This window comes from Ranitomeya imitator, chromosome 3, assembly GCF_032444005.1.
Source record: "Ranitomeya imitator isolate aRanImi1 chromosome 3, aRanImi1.pri, whole genome shotgun sequence".
NCBI lineage: Eukaryota > Metazoa > Chordata > Amphibia > Anura > Dendrobatidae > Ranitomeya > Ranitomeya imitator.
In genome coordinates this window covers 784,040,252-784,062,820 of record NC_091284.1, presented here as the reverse complement: position 1 = coordinate 784,062,820, position 22,569 = coordinate 784,040,252, and the positions used below count along the sequence as shown (strand labels likewise).

At 43.4% G+C, this 22,569-nt stretch overlaps 1 protein-coding gene across 1 annotated transcript in view; it reads right to left on the bottom strand.

The window, feature by feature from the left end:
• Positions 1-22,569, bottom strand: part of CUL5 (cullin 5) — a 99,423-nt gene that overhangs the window by 20,571 nt on the left and 56,283 nt on the right. The window contains exons 8-15 of the mRNA XM_069759141.1: positions 21,536-21,629; positions 17,150-17,280; positions 14,629-14,736; positions 11,571-11,635; positions 10,332-10,464; positions 3,473-3,604; positions 1,894-2,017; positions 86-261 (exon numbers count right to left, since the gene is read on the bottom strand). Of these exons, the coding sequence (XP_069615242.1) occupies positions 86-261; positions 1,894-2,017; positions 3,473-3,604; positions 10,332-10,464; positions 11,571-11,635; positions 14,629-14,736; positions 17,150-17,280; positions 21,536-21,629 (963 nt within the window). The remainder of the gene's footprint in view (positions 1-85; positions 262-1,893; positions 2,018-3,472; positions 3,605-10,331; positions 10,465-11,570; positions 11,636-14,628; positions 14,737-17,149; positions 17,281-21,535; positions 21,630-22,569) is intronic.

Genomic DNA, 22,569 nt, shown 5'->3' with positions numbered 1-22,569 from the left:
GTGACAGGTCCCCTTTGTGTAGACATTCGGGAAGCTCCAGCCAACAGGACACCCAGATGGCAGCTCGCCTACCGCTCATACGTACAATGCCGTTAGACATCAGATGGTGCCAGTGCAGTTTTCTACCGCTGTGGTTCTTCTTATAGAATTCCTCTACTTCAGGAATAAGGTCTTCCAGTTCGGTGGGTAAAGAAACAAATACTTTTTCAGAACTTCTCGACCAAGCACCAGCATTCAAAATTTTAATATTCACAGAATCAGCTGAAAAAAGAATTACAATAATCAAGAAAAAAAAATCTACTGCACTATGAAAAAACGTCCAACATATAACGTTCACCACCTCAAAAGTTTTAATTGGTGGAAGCTGATGCCAAGCCCCTAATGACGTGGGAGGACTGTTGTGCCCCCTTCGGTAAGATGGGCCTCTAATAAGCCCATTTTCAGGTGACTGCACCTCTCCAAGTAGAGCTACTAAAAGGACGGTATTCGGCAGAGATGTGTGGATCTAGTGAGACTGAAATTCGTAAAATTGTGCGGATTTTACTGGCAAGTTCAATTTGCAGAAAAATGTATGCTTCGCAAACAATGTTTCTTATTATGTTCTGGGGTCTGGAGAGATCCCATATTTTAATAAATGTAAGGCCTTCTTCAGGGTCTCCAGTATGTGTGGTGTGCTGTTTTCACACACAAACATTTACATCTGTGAGATTGCCCACGTTTCCGTGTGATCCACACATGGACATGTCCATTTTTTTTCCTGGCACCACCACGGATGTTAATATGTCCTGCACAAGTGCCCATGGACGACACAGGGTGTGGCACTCGTGTGACTCGTACTGGAATGAAATGCTCTGGCAGCGCCTGGGGATAGCATGCATTAAATAAATACATTTAAATTCGGTGTGGCGTCCCCCCCTATATTTTACAACCAGCGGAGATAAAGCAGACAGCTGCAGTCTTCTAGTATCGGGCTGGGACGGTCCATGATTATTGGCACGTCCCAGTCTACAAGTACAAGCACGCAGCTTCCACAGAAATGGTGCACCTATTACATGCGCCAATTCTGGCGATGAGTCTCAGCTCTTCCTGATTGCCCTGGTACGTTGGCTATCGGTGTATTGGTTTTGGGGCTGGCTGTGTAAAGTCCGCTGACGTCAAGCCCCGGGGTTAGTAATGTAGTGTCATTGGCACATGATTACAACATGCTAGTCTCTGCCTGAAGTTCCAGCACAGTGTGAAGATGCATGGAGTTCCACTGTGTGGCATTGGGAAAAAGATCCCGAGGACCCATGGGGGAGAGCGACCAGCAGAGGTGACCGAAGAGCTGAGCAGTAGGTTTTATTTTTAATCTTTTTCTTACAGCTTGCTATGATTTAGCAAAATGGCAGCAAAGTAGAGACCAACTTGCTGAATGTGCACAGAGCAAATTACAAAAAAACCCATAAAAATCACACATTCTGAAGAATATAGATTTTTGTCAAATTCGAGCAAAAATCAATTCCACTCAAATAAATTCCCCCAAATCTAGTGTTCAGGTTCGGCTGAGCGCCTCTACCACCTCATTTCGGAGATTCTCCGGGGCCTTAACACTCTGCTCCCACCCATCACAACCAGGGAATACGACTATATGTCGTGTCAAAAACATTTCTAAAAAGGAGCGTTTACTCTGAGCTTTATAGGATAGTCTTTTTTTTAAATGGCCTATGTCAGATCTAGTAAAAAGAATCAAAGGGTCTTGGCCCAGGATAGTGACGCTGGCATCTCTTGTCATACGGTTACGATGGCCATAGCATTGGTCATTGCATTTATGGGCATCGTTCAGCCATCATCTACCTGCTACACACTACACATTATCTGCAGGATATCGACTGCTATATCTCATAAACCTCTTACCTGGAAGGGCTAATTTATTATTTTTATGCATTTCCTTAAAAGCCTGATTTAAATCTTCAGAAACTTTAATGTCTTGAAACATTCGAGCCAGTTTGTTGACATAATCTGCGGGCATTCCCACTTCCTGCAGAGAAATCATAAGAAGGCACCATGAGGCAAGACCTCCTCCAGACGTCAGAGTACAGAGAATTACAACTATCTTAACAAGGAAAAGGAATTCAGTAGTCAAAGATGAGATTCTGGTGATTCCGCGGCAAAAGTTTGGAAACATTAAAATCAATGTGGAGTAATGGAAACCGTAGAGCAAACGCTTGAATATTGCAGAGATGCAATTCTCCGAGTAGCACCTGGATAGAAGCAGAGCTATGCAAATAAACTCCAAACAATGGAAATACAAAAATATCATTGTCACCTTGTCCATATAGCCTACTAGGGTATGAGGACATAACAGAGGGCGCTTGGTTTCTCTGTATCCCCTTCAGTGTGTATGAAGGAACAGCATTTCTCTACGAGAGACTCCCGTCTCGGAGAATTAAAGCCGACCTTGTGTTGAACGATAGCAACAGGACAGGTGGTTGGCGATGGCCTCATTGCCCCAGATTCGGCTACAGATACTAGACTGCAGGAAGTGTCTCATCCAGGTAAAGTCTGAGGTATAAGGAATCCAGAAAAGCTGGACTCCCTTGGAAAGTATCGCTTGTAAAGCAACTTCGGTTTTCAGGCCTGGAGTTAGTCAGGCTTTGGGTAGCGGACCAGTCATTACTTCCTGACCTGGTCGTCTCTGTGGTCCTCACTCAGTCCAGGTATTGAACCATCATCCATAAACTGGAACACACTACGTGCACTTTAGATGGAGAGAAACTGTCTGAAGACACAGGATCTGCTTGTCCCAGAGTCCTTAAAAAGGAATCTGTCAGCAGGTTTTTGCTGTGTAATCTGAGCGCTGCATTATGCAGAGGCAGCGACCCTGATTCCAGCAATGTGTCACTTACTGAGCTCCTTGCTGCAGTTCTGATAAAATCCCTGTTGACTGAAAGCTTCCGTTGTACACTGTACATGGTCAGCAAGCTGCCGATCAGTGGTGGGGGTGAGGTGACACACCTAAGCCTGACTGACTTGCAGGAGACACCTAGTCCAGCAGTGATAATCTCCTGCTGATAAAACACTGATTGTATTGAAATTATAGCAAGCTGCTGAGTGTCACATCCATGGAGTCCGGACCTGTCTCTCTCTATATTATGTTGCCCTAGATTAAATAACAAACACCTGTTGACAGATTCCCTTTAATTGAGGACAGCTCATCTCCAGCTGGTGGTTACTGATGTAAGGTAACACGCTCTTTTTCGGGTGCTTGGTAGTATGCCAGCTTATGTTTTTGTAACATCAGCAGAGCTTTATAATGGTCTCTGGCTTGTCACCCACAAAATGCGGCCATCAGACTGCAAAGCCCAAAACTGAGCTCGCTGTGGAGAATAGATACCAGTGAGCTGTCACACAGCGATGAAACTAGTAAACATATCAAGTCTGAAAGTTGTCTAAAGTCTGTATGTAAATCCTGGTACGGTTCTCGTTCTGTTACCCTGAGCCATTCCACCATGTTCTCTTCGATCTCACTGTCCGCAGAGATGTCCAGGATGAGCCGTCGGGTGAGATGGGCCTTGTGGTATCTCATAAACACATCTTTGTTCTGAACATATTTCAGCACCAGCAGCTGCAAAAAGCAAAAACAGCAGTGGTGGTTACATGTACATAACATAGCGAGAGTCGCAGGCTGCGTTCACACGTGGAGCGCTTGTTGCAGTTTTGTTACAGATTTAGAACCCGTATTTAAAGGGGCAAGCACCGTGTCCCCCTCATGGCATTCACTGCTTCATTCAGCACGGCTCGGGACCTGCAGGAGCGGCTCGGCTTATTCATTCTCCTGTACTGAATCCTGCATGTATCCAGCCACTGCTATTCCAACTTACTCTGCGTGTCCCCTTATGCTGTGAGGTCAAGTAACTTTTTTCAAAGTGGTTTATGATCCATGTAGGCCTGGACACTTGTTTATCTGTTCACTACAATTATTGTCTCCTGCTGTCTCAACTTGATTGATTGCTAACGAGGTAAAATAGTGAAAGATCTTAGAGCTAGCCTCCTATATATTCAGACAGTGTCTGGAGAGGCATTTATGCAGTGGTGCATTTATGCACATTTAATCTAAGTACACTTTATCAAAGTACCGGCAGTTATACCCATGGCAGTTAGTCAGGGCAGGAGACAGGCAAGACAATTAAACAAACCTATTCCCAGTACAATTGGACTGCAACAACTATTCACCATATGCATTTGTATAATTTATATCCCGGCTGCTGCATTCACTCACATTCACCGCCCTTGCATTAACTCTTTATACTCCATCCATATTGGCCCCTCAGTCCTCTCCTATGTATAGCACTCATGCTCTTTTCACATTGCTTAACAGCACAGATCCATTCATTCCCACCATCCAACATTAGACGCGCTCACAAATCACTTAACCATCACTCTTTCTATCCTCTTTCTCCTAGTCACAGGAGACATCTCTCCCAACCCCGGCCCCCCATGTTATAGCAAGCCTAACCTCCCAATTGCTACACTCAGAAACCCCTCTAACCTTATTAATATTCCCTGCATGCCTTCTGTCTCTTTCAATTGTGCCCTTTGGAATTCTCGCTCTGTGTGTAATAAACTCTCCTTCATCCATGACTTCTTCCTTTCTGATTCTTTTAATCTCCTGGCTCTTACTGAAACCTGGATCCAGCAGTCAGACACCACCGCTGCTCTCTCATATGGTGGACTACACTTTTCTCATACCCCAAGATCGGACAACAGAGCAGGTGGAGGCGTTGGTCTGCTCCTTTCACCCAAATGTACCTTCCAGATTGTCCCTCAAGTAACCTCACTTGTCTTCCCTTCTTTTGAGGTCCATGCTGTCAACACCCTACATCCCCTTCTCCATGCGAGTGGCGGTGGTGTATCGTCCTCCCGACCCGTCTCATTAGTTCCTGGATCACTTTGCCACCTGGCTTCCACACTTTCTTTCCTGCGACATCCCCACCCTCATCATGGGTGATTTCAACATCCCTATTGCTTCTCCCCTCTCCCCATCTGCTTCTCCCCTTTTATCTCTAACCTCCTCCTTTGGCCTCTTGCAGCATACTAACTCTCCAACACATGAAGATGGAAACTCCCTCAATTCTCCTGGCTTTGCTCAGTGGATGATTTTACAAACTCCCCTCTCCCACGCTCTGACCACAACCATCTTTCATTCTCTATCAAGAACTGCCATCCCGCTCAGGTCACCCCCACTTTCCACACTAATAGAAACATACAGGCCATTAACACCCAGAAACTTATGAAGAACTTGCAGTCATCATTGGCCCCTATCTCCTCCCTCTCATGTCCTGATTCTGCACTGAAGCATTATAATGAAACCCTGCAAAGTGCCCTGGATGAAGCTGCACCTCCCATACATAGAACAACTCGGCACAGAAGGCGACAACCATGGCACACGCTGCAAACACGTTTCCTACAGCGGTGCTCCAGGTGCACCGAATGTCTGTGGAGAAAATCTAATCTACCCAAAGATTTCATCCATTATAAGTTCATGCTTAAAACATACAACTCTGCCTTTCACCTCTCCAAACAAACCTATTTCAACATCCTCATCACCTCACTGTCCAATAACCCTAAACGTCTCTTTGACACTTTTCATTCCATACTCAACACAAGAGTGCAGGCCCCAACCACGGATCTCCGCGCTGACCATCTGGCCAATTATTTCACAGAAAAAATTGACCATATCCGACAGGAAATTATCTCCCAATTCCTTCATACCATGCACTGTCCTCCCTCCCCCACTGCATCTAGCTCAGTCTCTGACTTTGAACCAGTCACAGAAGAAGTAATCAGGCTCCTTGCATCTTCTCGCCCGACCACTTGCACTAGTGACCCCATTCCACCACATCTCCTCCAATCCCTTTCCCCCGCTGTCACCACTCATCATTCCCTCCTCATTTAAGCATGCCATCATACATGCATTACTTAAAAAAAAACATCCCTCGACCAAAACCGTGCCGCTAACTATAGACCCGTCTCTAATCTTCCCTTCATCTCCAAACTCCTCGAACGCCTGGTCCACTCCCGTCTTACTCTCAGATAACTCTCTTCTCGACCCTCTACAATCCAGTTTCCGCTCTTTACACTCTACTGAAACTGCCCTCACTAAAGTCTCTAATGATCTACTGACAGCTAAATCTAATCGTCACTACTCCATTCTAATTCTCCTGCATCTCTCTGCAGCATTTGACCCTGTGGACCATCAGCTCCTCCTCACTGTGCTCTGCTCCATCAGCCTCAAGGACACCGTTCTCTCCTGGTTCTCCTCCTATCTCTCTGACTGATCCTTCACTGTATCTTTTGCTGGTTCCTCCTCTTCTCACCTCCCCTTACTGTTGGGGTTCCTCAAGGATCAGTCCTAGGCCCCCTCCTCTTCTCTTTGTATACTGCCCTTACTGGACAAACAAATCAGTAGATTTGGGTTCCAGTACCATCTCTATGCTGATGACACCCAATTATACAATTCTCCTGATATCACACCTGCCTTTTTAGAAAACACCAGTGCTGTCCCTAGCATCATGTCCTCCCTCTATCTGAAACTGAACCTGTCAAAAACTGAAAAACTGAACTCCTTGTTTCCTCCCTCCACTAACCTACCTATGTCTGACATTGCCATTTCTGTGTGTGGTTCCACCATTACTTCCCAGCAACATGCCCGCTGTCTGGGGGTCATACTCGATTCTGAGTTTTCCTTCACCCACCACATCCGATCACTGGCTCGCTCTTGCTATCTGCACCTCAAAAACATTTCTAGAATTCGACACTTTCCTACTTTCGACTCCGCAAAAACTCTTACTGATTCTCTTATTCATTCTCATCTGGACTACGGTCTCCCTCTTACCAAACTCTCCCCCCTCCAATCTGTCTTAAATGCTGCAGCCAGGATCATATTTCTCACCAATCGTTACACCGATGCCTCTACCTTGTGCCAGTCATTACACTGGTTACCCATCCTCTCCAGAATCCAGTACAAAACTATTACCCTCACCCACAAAGCTCTCCATGGCTCAGCTCCATCCTACATCTCCTCCCTGGTCTCAGCCTACCACCCTACCCGTGTTCTCCGTTCTGCTAATGACCTGAGGTTAGCATCCTCAATAATCAGAACCTCCCATTCCCGTCTCCAAGACTTTTCACGTGCTGCGCCAATTCTTTGGAAAGCACTACCCAGGTTAATAAGATTAATACCCAATCCCCTCAGTTTTAAGCGTGCCCTAAAAACGCATTTGCTCAGACTGGCCTACCGCCTCAACGCATTAACCTAACTATCCCTGTGTTGCCCATTCAAAGTTTTTACGATAACCAGGTTCCTCGCATCATGTTCTCATACGCTTCATGCAGTTAATAGCCCTCTGTGTCTGTACTGTTACATACTTGGGCTGATTACCGGTTCATGCAGCTTTACATGAACACCCGATTCTTGCACTTTTGCTGGTCCGAACAATGAAAGCAATTGTTACCATCCATCTCTCGTGTCTCCCCTTTTTCTGGTAGATTGTAAGCTTGCGAGAAGGGGCCTCACTCCTCTTGGTATCTGTTGTGATCTATGTGCTTATTGTTGTGCTGTAATGTCTATCTAATATATAAAGCTGAATGTGTGTGTGTGTATGTGTGTGTGTCCGGGATTGGCATCTGCACCGTCGCAGCTACAGCCACAAAATTTTGCACAGTCACACATCTGGACCCCGAGAGCGTCATAGGCTATGTTGTGAGGCAAAATTTTAACCCCGCGCGTTCCAATTCACCAAACAATTTTGCCCTTATCTACATAATGGGGAAAAGTGAAAGGAAAAGTGTTGGAGGCGTCGCAGCTACAGCTACAAAATTTTGCACAGTCACACGTCTGGACCCCGAGAGCGTCATAGGCTATGTTGTGAGGTGAAATTTTAACCCCGCGCTTTCCAATTCACCAAACAATTTTGCCTCTATCTACATAATGGGGAAAAGTGAAAGGAAAAGTGTTGGAGGCAAATTGACAGCTGCCAGATGTGAACAAGGGGGACTTAAAGAATGAGAGCGATGGCGCCAAAGAGTATATACCGTACAGTTGGTAAGGTGGGGCCCCGACATGGGATACTCACCACACACGGGGATATGAACACACACACAAAATACGCCACACACTACCACGTGCTTGAACACATATTACCCTCAGCACACATTTCACCACACATATACCAACCTCGCCACATAAAAGTCGAAACACAATAGTCGCCGCTCAAAACTCGCCACGCGCAAAACTCGCCACATGCAAAAACTAGGCTCACGCAAAACTCGCCACAAGTGCAAAACTCACCTCATGGAAAACTCGCCACACGCAAAACTTGCACACGCGGAAAAATTGCCACATGCACAAAAGTTGCAACACATGCAAAAGTTGCCTCACACAAAACTTGCACATACTCAAAAGGCACCACACATAAAACTCACCACGCGCAAAACTCGCCATGCGCAAAACTTGCTGCACACAACTTGCTACACTAACCTGTCACATGCAATTCGACACACAAAAAGTTGCTATACGCATGTAGCCACACAAAACTCATCTCACAAAAGTCGCTACATGCATGTCGCCACACGCAACTCAACACGCACAACTTGACAAACGAAACTCGCCCTAAAACACACACAAGTCTGGTATTATCCTTCAAAAATAAAAATCTGATTAATAAGCAGACAAACTACAAGAGCAACAAATGTACCATATAGGAAATACGGCAGCTGTCAGTCACATGACCTGTCTATTATGTGTATGTGTGAGCTAATATATACTGCCAGGGGGAGGGCTTCCTGTTGGCTGGGGATTTATCAGACTGCCAATTTAGCTTACAAATACTGAGGTAAAAATACTGAGCAAATAACGTGTGAACGAGGTCTAATCCAGGAGGAGATGACACACAGGTATATACTATATACAGGGGAGATGACACACAGGTATATACTATATAGAGGAGGAGATGACATACAGGTATATACTATATACAGGAGCAGATGACCTACAGGTATTTACTATATACAGGAGGAGATGACATACAGGTATATGCTATATATATAGAAGATGACATACAGGTATATACTATATACAGGAGGAGATGACACAGATATATACTATATACAGGAGGAGATGACATACAGGTATATACTATATATAGAAGGAGATGACATACAGGTATATACTATATATAGGAGGATATGACATACAGGTATATCTATATACAGGGGAGATGAAACAGCAGGTATATACTATATACAGAGGAGATGACATACAGGTGTATACTATATATAATGGAGATGACAAACATGTATATACTGAGGTGAAAATGAGAGGTGTGAGGGGAAAATGAAAAGGTGTGAGTGCAAAATGAGAGGAGTGAGGGAAAATAGTGCAGTGATCAGAAAATGACAGATGTGAGGTCGAAATGATAAGTGTTAGGGGGGAATGAGAGGAATGAGGGAGAAAATGAGAGGTGCGAGGGAGAAAATGAGAGATGTGAGGGGGAAAATGAAAGATGTGATTGGAAAAATGAGAGGCGTGATGGGAAAATAAGAGAAGTGAGGTGCTATAACAAACCACAGATATTTACTATGCCCAGGCAACGCCGGGCTTTTCAGCTAGTTGTATATAAAAGTCCCCTCTAAAATGTAAAGTGCTGCGGAATATGTCAGCGCTATAGACATAGAATTATTATTATTAGTCTTATTTACCAAAATGCATCTAAGCTACATCAACATTCACATGGCTCAGCTACATCAGCATGCGCACACACGGTGACGCACACTTTGAAATTCCTTCTGGGCATGTAAATGAGCACATGTCCTGTAAGATCCTTCAGCCTTCTCTCCTGCACAGATCAGGCCGACCAGAGTCAGGAATGGGAGGTAAGGACTGTACCTCTGCACAGAGGAAAGGACTGTGCCTCTGCACAAAGGAAAGGACTGTGCCTCTGCACAGAGGAAAGGACTGTGCCTCTGCACAGTTCTCTCAGGAATCCTTCACACGTCTGCGTTTCCAGTACATGTAGCATTCATTTTTTTTTTACGAATACCACACGTACCCATTATAACCTCTGCTACTATGCACATGTCTGTATTTACATGGACTGTATCCCTGCAAGCCACATGGAGACATGTCCATTTTTTCCAGCAGCGCTGATGACGAGGGTCAATACAAATCTATAGGTCTGTGAAAGACAGGTAACTCTGCAGCGTAATTTTCACACACATACACAGATATACTCCCATAATATATGCACACACAAATATACTGGAAATATGACAAACACTTCATTAACTCTTACCACTTCCTTGAGCTTTGCCTCAATTTCTTCAGATGTCAGTTTTTTACTGAGAGGCGTTTTTCGTAACAACATATCACAGTAGTTTGCAAGTAATTCTGGACACTTTGATTCGGGCTGTGTTTTCAATCCAACACTATAAAAATAATAATTTAGTTACATTATAAAGGGTTATAACTCCTACTGTATCCGCAATTCTTACTGTGCAGCAAGAATGGACACGGGCCCTCCCTTAGGACACTTCCACATGTCCATATTGTCTCATACATGAAAGAAAAATGACAAGTTTCATTCAAACAATCCACAACTGCGAACTCCTCCTATCCACTACAGTGTATAACAAAAGAAAAAAGTCCACAAAAACAAAACGAGAGTGATTTGCCCCAAAAGATATGGTGGGTTAGTGTCCTGTCCAAAACGAAGACAGAACATGTATGTAAAAAAAAAAAACAACATCTGAAAGAAGTCCAAGTTTTAAAAATTCCTATTAAACACAACTTATCGATAAAACTACAGAGTTGAAATTTACAGAGACCGGCGGCTTTCTTGCCATTCTTGATGAGGGAGCGTGTACGAGTAAGATGCTCCTGAGTTATTAAGAGGCGCACGCTTCTTAAGAAATTAGAAACGCTCAACCAGTGGCACTCGCCACCATGCACCACGCCAGAACTCTTACTCCAGTCCCTGACTGGAATAACATTTCCGGTGTTAGGGGAGATGTCGCCATGCTCTCGTCCTGCCCCAGCTCTACTTATTTTGGGGACAACTGGCAAGAACATGCCAAAAGTCACAACATTTTTTTAAACTTTTCAAGCAATTTATACCAGAATTCTTACAAAATTACTTTAATGAATAAGGGCAATGTGTACGGTCAGTTGTCTTTTGCCTGAGCTGGACAACTTATGCGACTGGTATTCTGTACTGTGGTATTGATAATCCCCCGTTAATGATTTTATACTTCATAGCCAGGCTATGAATTTGAGCTGGAAAAGAGAAAGGTTGGGCCTGACATGCCAGTCACACACCGCCAAATAGTTGGTGAAAAAAAACAAACAAACAAAAAAACAAACAAACAAGTTTTCTTTAGCCTAATGTATAGTCAACGTAAAGAAAAATCAGAAGCGGGTGGTGTGCCCTCACAACAAATCTTCAAAGAAAAATTTGAACAACATTCTTTGCCAAGATTTACCTTTTATCAAAAATGCCTGAAAATAATAAATATTATTGACTGTAAAATATTACCCTTTCTGCTTTAGTGGCAGTTCCAGCTTGAATATAGTAGCATCATTCACAACGGCCTTGTATGCCTGAGACGGATGAAATAAAAGGAAATCAATAAAAATAAAGAACAAGAGAAGCCAACAAGACTTCATTGTCTCATTATACTTTCTACATTTATTACGCATTACTTTCTAGTACTCATAAGTGTAAAAGAACTAATGGGCTTGTCTGCTATTGATGTTAAAGACCTTAGGCTATGTCCTCAACCACAGATTGGTGGGGGTGTGAAGCACTGGTGGTCAACTGTGCGCAGTGCTGGAATAGCAAAGCTCTGAATACTGTAGTGGCCGCGCTCTGGTGCTGCAGTGCTGTTATACCGCTGTACATTGTAGTGGCTGCGCTCTGGTGCTGCAGTGCTGTTATACCTCTGTACATTGTAGTGGCCGCGCTCTGGTGCTGCAGTGCTGTTATACCTCTGTACACTGTAGTGGCCATGCTCTGGTGCTGCAGTGCTGTTATACCTCTGTACACTGTAGTTGCCGCGCTCTGGTGCTGCAGTGCTGTTATACCGCTGTACATTGTAGTGGCCGCGCTCTGGTGCTGCAGTGCTGTTATACCTCTGTACACTGTAGTGGCCACGCTCTGGTGCTGCAGTGCTGTTATACCTCTGTACACTGTAGTGGCCATGCTCTGGTGCTGCAGTGCTGTTATACCTCTGTACACTGTAGTGGCCATGCTCTGATGCTGCAGTGCTGTTATACCTCTGTACACTGTAGTGGCCATGCTCTGGTGCTGCAGTGCTGTTATACCTCTGTACACTGTAGTGGCCGCGCTCTGGTGCTGCAGTGCTGTTATACCTCTGTACACTGTAGTTGCCGCGCTCTGGTGCTGCAGTGCTGTTATACCTCTGTACACTGTTGTGGCGCTCTGGTGCTGCAGTGCTGTTATACCTCTGTACACTGTAGTGGCCGCGCTCTGGTGCTGCAGTGCTGTTATACCTCTGTACACTGTAGTGGCCGCACTCTGGTGCTGCTATACCTCTGTACACTGTAGTGGCCGTGCTCTGATGCTGCAGTGCTGTTATACCTCCGTACACTGTAGTGACCGCGCTCTGGTGCTGCAGTGCTGTTATACCTCTGTACACTGTAGTGGCCTCGCTCTGGTGCTGCAGTGCTGTTATACCTCTGTACACTGTAGTGGCCACGCTCTGGTGCTGCAGTGCTGTTATACCTCTGTACACTGTAGTGGCCTCGCTCTGGTGCTGCAGTGCTGTTATACCTCTGTACACTGTAGTGGCCGTGCTCTGATGCTGCAGTGCTGTTATACCTCCGTACACTGTAGTGACCGCGCTCTGGTGCTGCAGTGCTGTTATACCTCTGTACACTGTAGTGGCCACGCTCTGGTGCTGCAGTGCTGTTATACCTCTGTACACTGTAGTGGCCTCACTCTGGTGCTGCAGTGCTGTTTTACCTCTGTACACTGTAGTGGCCGCGCTCTGGTGCTGCAGTGCTGTTATACCTCTGTACACTGTAGTGGCCGCGCTCTGGTGCTGCAGTGCTGTTATACCTCTGTACACTGTAGTGGCCGCGCTCTGGTGCTGCAGTGCTGTTATACCTCTGTACACTGTAGTGGCCGTGCTCTGGTGCTGCAGTGCTGTTATACCTCTGTACACTGTAGTGGCCGCGCTCTGGTGCTGCAGTGCTGTTATACCTCTGTACACTGTAGTGGCCGCGCTCTAGTGCTGTAGTGCTGGAATAGCTCTGTACATTGTAGTGGCCACACTCTGGGGCTGAAGGTCAGCTTCTACCTAACTGCATAAGAGCTGATCTGCAGTACCTGAGGAACAATCACTACACAGTGTACAGGGCTTTGCTATTCCACCACAATACACTATTTCAATCCATCACTGGAGCGGACAACAGTGGAGGTGAAAGGTGTTCAACCCCAATCAATTCGATAATGATGATCTATCCTAAGTGTAAGCCATCAATGTCTCAGTAATGGAAAACCAGAGCAGGAGTCTATATAGTGATGATTCAACCAATAGCCACAGAGCAGGAAGTCTTTGCAGTGATGATTCAACCAATAGCCACAGAGCAGGAAGTCTTTGCAGTGATGATTCAACCAATAGCCACAGAGCAGGAAGTCTATATAGAGATGATTCAGCCAATAACAGCCACAGCAGGACGTGATATCAGAGAAGGTGGAGGCATTTTGGTAATCACTCAACTAACTCAATGAAAAACAGCACTATTTGTTGCTACGGTTCTGGTATGCTAATGGAATCCAGTAGGTATATTTGACAAATTATAAAATTGCTTCATGATAAAAATATGACCATCTATAAATACTGAACTACTCTCTCTTACAGAATAATCCTCCATTATTGCTGATACTTCTTAAAGGGTTTTTCCACTACTTTGAAACCCCCTTCTCAATCACTACATTTCCCCCATGTAAAATAATAACAGCAATTCTCAATTCCGATGCAGACACAGCTCCAGCAATGTCGGGTGCATAGTCTCTCGGGCCCTGCATTCAATCGGCGGTTCTGCTCTTAGTCTTCCTTTGAATGTCAGTTTAGTCTGACGGAGGCGAGTGAAGCAGCCACTGAATGACGACAGTGCTCCCTTGACATTATGTCATGCAAGCCCTGAGACAGCAGGTGCTGACATAGTTGGAACGGTGCCAGCACTGGATGAAAGTGTACTACTTATTATATTACATGGGAAAGATATAGTGATTGCGAAGGAGTTGCCCTAGTAGTTTACACACCTTTAAAGCCATGTATAAGGTTGCCATTTTTACTCAACACATAGTGCAGTGCCTTGTCCATAATTTAAGGGTGATGTAGGTCATAGTCTACGACGGTCATTTCTTGCATCTATTTCCAGCAATGTGAATTGTTCTGCTTATATGACTACCTGCGTAACCTCGGCCCCTCTTATCTTTTGCTTTGCAGATATGGTTGTATTCTAAATCTTTACAAAACGACACTAATGAATTACAGCTTTAAAAAAATAAATAAAAAATTACACAGAATTTGAAAAGAAAAAAAAAAAGAAAAAAACAAACTTGCCTTGTCCCGAGCTGTGAGAAACCTTGGATCATCTTGAAAAGCTTCTTTAACTAATTTGCTAAATCTATTAAACAACGTCAGTAATTGTTCTACGTATTTCTCTGAATCCTTGTAAAGACACAAGAGGAAAAATAAAAGAAAATGAAAAGAATCCACTATTGCATTATTCTGCAGTCACTCATTTATGGTTTTAGGCAATTTCTCTATAATATGGTTCTACAATCAGCTCCTTTCTCTGTAATTTCCTATTGTTGAGGAGAGCCATAAGATCAGATACGTAGCCCTTTTAAGTGGGAAAATGACCATATTGAGTATTTAGGTATTCGGCTGACACTCTCGGCAGATAAAATGCTATCATTGAATTATGAGTCTCTGAGGAAGAAAATCCAAACTGACATGTTACGTATGAAGAAACACGAACTATCATGGCTGGGCAGGATTGCGTCGGTGAAAATGTTCATTCTCCCACAAATACTGTATTTGTTCCGCAATCTCCCCGTCATATTCCCAATAAAATATTAAAAGAGATTCAAACAATGATTTTAAAATATATTTGGCAAGAGAGAAAACCCAGAGTCCAAGCGGACACGCTTTACATCCCTATGAGTAAGGGATTGCCTGGGGTGCCCCTCAGTGGTCCGGTACTACAGGGCCGCATTATTCGAACAGTTACGATTCATGTGGAATAATGATGATGATCGGCACTGGATAGCAATTGAAAAAAATTTGATGAGAACCTCCAATGTCTCAGCTTTTTACAATGCACATCAAACCATAACCCCTAATAGAAACCTAAAAATGCCCCCAACAATAAACGCGGCTTTGGAGCTATGGAGAGTGCTGACCAATAAATTAGGCCTTATACAAACCCGCATTTATCAAGGCTCCCATAGAGACACTGGAGCATTGTATCCCGGACCTCAAACTTAAAAATTGGAATTTACCCAAAACTACCTCAATTGGGTAACTTGTATGAGGAGGAGGAATTACGGTAATTACTTTTACATCATTGCGAGATAAATACAATGTGCCTCAAAGGGATTTTTACAAATATTTGAAGATCCGGCATTTCCTAACTGAAAGGAAAAAACAGATGCCTGCACCGCCATCTAAACTCTACTCTATGCTGATGAACCCGACATCACAGATTAGGGCGCTGTCCACAAGCTACGACTGTATGTTGGAGAATACCCTGCCCTCTCTAACTACATACCTGCAAAAGTGGGAAAAAGACCTAAACTGCACATTCACACCCGATCAGTGGAGGGCATCCTTCTTAATTATTGGAAGCCAATCTAAATGTACTAACCACATAGAAAACGCCAGGAAATTGTTATATTGGTGGTATTTCACTCCCAGTAGATTGTCTAGGATGGTCCGCAATTCCCCAGACACGTGCTGGAGGTGTGGAGACCCCTGTGCAGACATGCTACATATATGGTGGAGTTGTGACAGAAGCCGTGGATCATCTGATGTTCCAGATTTGTGGTATACCGGTGACTCTTAATGCACAGCAGGCGTTACTCGCTATTGATTTGGACTCGTTTCCCTATGAGTTCCGTACAGTGATTGTACATATTATTGTAGCAACAAGAATCAAAATTGCTAGTTACTGGAAAAACTCCAAATGCCCCTCACTGTCCGAGATAGGCAATTCTCGTTGATCAGTGACACTATCGGAAAAAATAATCGCTACATCTAATAATAATATTGCTCAATTTCATAAAAAATTTGAACAATTGGTTTTCTTAAATAACTTTGCAGATTCGCATATAGAGATTGTGATTGGATAGTTATTGTAATGTCACCATATCCCCTATCCTCTTCCCTTCCCTAACCCCCATAACATTGTGTTAATTGTTAAAAATTTACTGTCAATAAGATCGATGTCAATAAGATGTAATGCTCGACACAATTTGTAAATAAAAATTTATGTTTAAAAAAAAAGATCAAATACTTAATTAACCTCAGGACGTAAGAGATTGAGAGAAGCGATCCATAACGTGTATTGTTTAACCTTACAAGCTTTCTTAGATCAAAAGTGAGACCCTAAAGATGGCTGCCATTTCCTGTTTCAGCATACCATGTGGCTGGTATCCAAGATGATGCCCACCCTGATGACCTCATGGATCCACCCACAGTGACGCCCACCTTGATGACCTCATGGACCAACCCACCCTGATGACCTCATGGATCCGCCCTCGGACTTGCTCATTGCCCAACCCACTAACCAATGGAATACATCCGATCACTCCCATTTTAGAGCTAACCGAGCCCCCTTACAGGGGATATATAAACCTGGGTTCTGATTAAATAAAGTCCTTGGAGCTGAGCCATAGATTGATCAAGGAGAGTTTACATCTGACTGTGTGCTGTCTGATGTTATTTCTTTAGTGCGCACCTGATCAATATCCATTAGGCCAGGAGTAGGCAACTGGAGTGAACATTTCTTAATTGTTCAACCTAACACTATAACCTTGCCATCACGGGGATCGGTGCTGTGTAAAGGAAGGATACTTACAGTAGTAATGGTCTCTGCCGCTGCCACCATATCGGCTAATCCAGCGCTCACAATGTGTTCTTCCAAGTCCTTTAACATTGGCTCAATCCCATTAGGAACTTTATCCATCAGCGAAAACATTAAATGTAATTCTAAGAATGAAACAAAGGAAACACATCGCATAGGTCACACTACTATGTCCACATAAGACCATCATTATATTTACCCCTCCATTCCCAGGCCAGTTTTCATTTTTTTGTGCTTCCATTTCCCCCCCGCCATACTTCCAGAAGAGCCACGACCATTTTATTTTTCCTTCAAAATAGCCATACGAGGGCTTGTTTATAGAAGGGACGAGTTATAGTTTTTAAAGACACCGCTCATTTTACCTTACAAGGTACTGAAAAACGGGAAAAGAATGTGAAATGCGGTAAAATGGTGACACCCCCAACCATTAAAAAAAAAAAACAAAAAAAAACACGATATTACCGATTTCTTCAATTCAGTATGATTGTGATACCAACATGTATAGCTTTATTTATTTATTTGGTGGCAAAGAAAGTTTACTGTAATAAAAAAAAAAAAAATACCGGTAGTTTGTGTTGCAAATTTTGTTTGTGACTGGTGACATTTTGATATTTTATTTCTGATGATGGACCTGTATGTGGCCTTTTTTATTTTTAAGTAATGTTTTTACTTAAACTTTTTGGCACCTACAACACTGATCACTTTTTATTGCAGTTCTTAAATGAGGGGCGATTAACAAAAAAATCCTGCAAGTTTTGAGTTTCAGGAAAAAATAAAAAAAAAATATATAATTTTTATACATATTTCTAAACAAAATCCACAGAGAATAAAGTGCAAGGCACAGAAATATATCAAAATTTAATTAAGAAATAAATTAAAAATTAATAAAACATGCAAGACAGGAAGATGCCACCAGGGAGTTGGGGGGTGCGTCTAGAGGGAAAGGAGAAAGTGATCACAGAGCTCCAAACTAAAGTGGACGATTTGGAAAATCGATCAAGACGCAAAAATCTGAAATTAGTGGGGCTGCCAGAACCGATGCACCCCTCCGATCTGCTAAAATTGACATCCGAGTGGCTGCCAAAGACTTTGGATATTCACCTAACATCGGAATCGATTGCTGTTGAAAGGGCACACAGAGTGGGCACACCGAGAGGTGGGGATAACGGTAGACCTCGCCCGGTCTTATTCAAGGTCCTACTCACTGCCTATAAGAAGAAAACACAGCTCTCCTATGAAGGCCATAGGGTTCTGGTGTTCCAGAACTACTCGGCCTTGGTGGTGGCCAAACGCAAAGCCTTCAACCCGGTGTGCAAGATTTTGGCAAATAAAAACATTAGATTTTGGCCTACAATGTCCTGCGGTGTTGCGCTTTAACATGTCAGGAAATAGCTGGATCTTTGAGGACCCAGTGAAAGCCCTGAAGTTAGTCCAAGAGGCCACTCAACCGGCGTGAGTTACATCTAGTGTGGCTCATTCAGGGGCACTTTCATAAATCGCACAAGGTGACGTCGTCTGATAATAGTTTGTCATGTTGTTGATATTTGTTGCTCTCAAAATTCTGTATCATATTTTGCGATGCCGGTTAAAGGGAGAGCCTAGGTTCTGTTTGCAGTTAAGAATGTTGGGGTTGGGGGGAGGGTCTTTGCATTCAATCTAAGGAAATTAACAACCCAGGGATTCTCGTGCCTACTTGCTGGGATAGGCAGGGATCCCAATCTTATGTATTAGTTAAAATTAAGCTAATTTTAAGAACTGGAGTGGGTTAATGGCAGATTTCACTGGGCAAGAGAAGTCCGCTGTGCCGTCTCGTGGTGTTCATGGAATATTAACGGATTGAATTCCCCAGTCAAAAGGTGTAAAAAATCTTAAATTATTTGCATCGTGAGAATTTCCATATTGTTTTACTTCAGGAAACTCACTGGGTGAGGGACAATCATCCACTGTTTACTAGCAAAATAATTGACGTTATGTGCAGAAGCCTCCTTCACTAAAAAACAGAGGGGTCTGTCACATTTTCAAGCTGAAGTGCTGAAACAGATAGCGGGTTGGGATACATCACATATGATTGTGGGTGGAGGTTTTAATGAGGTGCATGACACTGCCATGGATAAATCTAATCCTCAGTCTCCGCATATACCTACACATGGGAGACTTATACAATCCTTCTTAGATCACTTGGGGTTATTGGATGTCTGGAGAGTGCTCACGATTCTCATGCTAGAATCAACTACTGGTTGTTGGGCTCCTTGCTTGTTCCACAAGTTCTTCACACTAAAACCCTAGACATCCATATTTCAGATCACGCACCGATAACTTTTAACCCCTTTCTGCCAGCTGACGGGATAGTCAGATCCCCTGCGTTGATGTGGGCTCCGGCGGTGAGCCCGGATCAAAGGCGGGACATGTCAGCTATTTTGAACAGCTGACATGTGCCCGCAAAAGGCGCGGGTGGAATCACCATCCACCCGCACCTATTAACTAGTTAAATGCTGCTGTCGCCCGATCAAAAAAAAAAAAAAAAAAAAGATTAATCTGATCACTAAACGGTGTAGCGGGAAAAAAAATCAAAACGCCAGAATTACGTTTTTTTGGTCGCCACGACATTCCATTAAAATGCAATAATGGGCAATCAAAAGATCGTATCGGTACCAAAATGGTATCATTAAAAAATGTCAGCTGGACATGCAAAAAATAAGCCCTCACCTGACCGGAGATCACAAAAAATGGAGACGCAACGGGTCTCGGAAAAAGGTGCAATTTGTTTTTGTTTTTTTTATCTTTAGCAAATTTTGGAATTTTGTTTTCACCACTTAGATAAATAAGAACCTAGACATGTTTGGTGTCTATGAACTCGTAATGACCTGGAGAATCATAATCGCAGGTCAGTTCTAGCATTTAGTGAACCTAGCAAAAAGGCCAACCAAAAAACAAGTGAGGGATTGCACTTTTTTTTTGCAATTTCACCGCACTTGGAATATTTTCCCCTTTTCTGTTACACGACATGGTAAAACCAATGGTGTCACTCAAAAGTACAACTTGTCCCGCAAAAAACAAGACCTCACATGGCCATATTGACGGAAAAATAAAAAAGTCATGGCTCTGGGGAGGAGTAGAGCGAAAAAGGAAAAACAAAAAAAGCTCCGGGGGTAAAGGGGTTAATGGGGCAAACGGAGGGTGATTTCAACAATTTTTTTCAGATTTTTAATAACTTTTCTTTTTAACTTTTTACTGTATTTACCTAGACCAAGAAGGATAAGCTTTATACAACTTTCCTGGTCAAGTGACCCATCTGGGTCACATACTGAGAGTTCCGCCTTCCCGCTAACCCAGTCAAATCATGTCATATGACTGGCTCTGTTTATGCATTTCCTATGCATCGCTTCATTGTAAATAGAAAGTGATGCAATGCTGCACCTTTTCCATCCGGTCACATGATTAAACTCTGACAACGGCGCAATCATCCCCACTATATGGGCGGTATGTAATCATTGGACTTGTTGGGACAACCCTTCTTTCTTTTTTTTATTGGCTCTAGATACCTTAAATACCTTACCAGCATCAAACTACCACTGGATGAAGCATTTCAGTGCAAAACACGCGTCGGGTTGGTGGGGTCCCTTTATTAATCATTGCAGTAATGATATGTGCCTTATTTATTTGACATTGCTTTAATCAAGCCATCATATGTGTCCTAGGCACTGGAACGCATTATCTTTCTAACACTAGTGGCTTTCCATTCCTTGGCTTACTAAACAGATTTTACTGTTGGCCATTATTCATTATTTTGACATGTATGCTGCCGGATGCCTCTGAACATCTTCTGATCGTCTGTGATATACATAGCAGTGCTTCAGCAGAAATCATGATCTATGAACACCAGCCACAGGGATCATCAGCAGACCCCCAGCTCTCATGGCAACCCATCGATGCCCCACGATCACGTCAGAGGCGCACAGATGGGAGATGGAATTACAAAAGCCCGTGTCAGAGACTGACAACGGGACAGGTTAACAGCCAAGGATGGAGCGCCCCTCGTGGCTGTTAGAGGTGCATGATGGTCGATCAACTCAGCAGTCATGTGTGATAAAAGATACAGGCAGGGACAAGACATATGACGTAAATATACGTCATATGTCATGAACGGGCTAGTTTGCATGTTTTTAGTCTATCTTCTGGACACATTTTTTTTCTTCTTTGGTCGACATGGTGGGTGTGTTTTTGCTTCCAGACATTTGTAGACAACTTATCAACTGCGACTTTTAAAAAAGTAATCTCCTTTTTTGACCAAATCAACTACACAACAACGAATACCACAAGACAAAATAGAAAAGTGGCAGTTAATACAAACCAAAAATGTAATTTTGTAGTTCCACTTACTTTCTGTTTCATTTCGCTTGATCATTCCTTGGCACTCGGCTAAAATAGTCTCTTTGAAGGACGTTACAAGGGCGTTCACACAACACTCCATCAGCTGGAAGGTCAAACATGAAAGTCACTTTTCTGAATAAGTAAATCGTCACAGTATTTTGCATTAGAGGACTACAAGAGAATACAATATTCATGAGATCTGATATTAAAATTTCTTTTATAAAAAAAAATAAAAATAAATAAATAAAAATCACTCGCACACCTGATTTCAGAGACACAGTGACGCTGCTGGAATGTGCGGCGTACGTGCACAGATTTGCAGGAGCTGGGGAGGACACCGGCTAGTGCAAATTATGTTAATCACGCTCACAGTGGCGTGATAACATGGAAGGTGCGCTGACTAATCAGGGGAAACTACCGCCCCAGCTTTTGTTTAACTGAATTATGCTATACAGGGATAATTAGGGAGGGAGATTAATCACACACAGCTGAATGTTGCTGGATTGGAAGGCATGGGGGGACCTGGCAGGTTCCCTTTAACAATTGCTCATTTTGCCTTACTACCTAGTTGATTCTTCTCTTTTCTATGTAGAAAGAGGAAGTCTCTTTTCCCTGCATTTATCACTCCCATTTTCAACTCCTGACACAGCTGCTCCGCTCCTCTTTGCCAGGGACTTTTGCAGTGAGTTATGACTCATACAGGGAAAATTGACCTCTTGATACTACATAACGCTTATAAGGATTCAGCTTGTCGGTTTTTAATCACATGATATCATAGACCTAATGGAAAAGAGAAGAATTAACTGGGTAGAACGGTAACATGAGCAATTGTAAGTACACAACGCTATATAATATGATGATTGCAATATAGTAAGAGGATAAAACACGGGTATTACATATCTGGTAATGTGTTTTTTTCATGAGACATGACGGCACCACGAGAGAGGGGATCCGCCCTTCAAGGACAGGAAACCTTCAAGATAAAAGGGGCGGCTCCTCTCTCCACATCAGTTGTTTTACAGAGTACGAGAGGAACTCCGCCG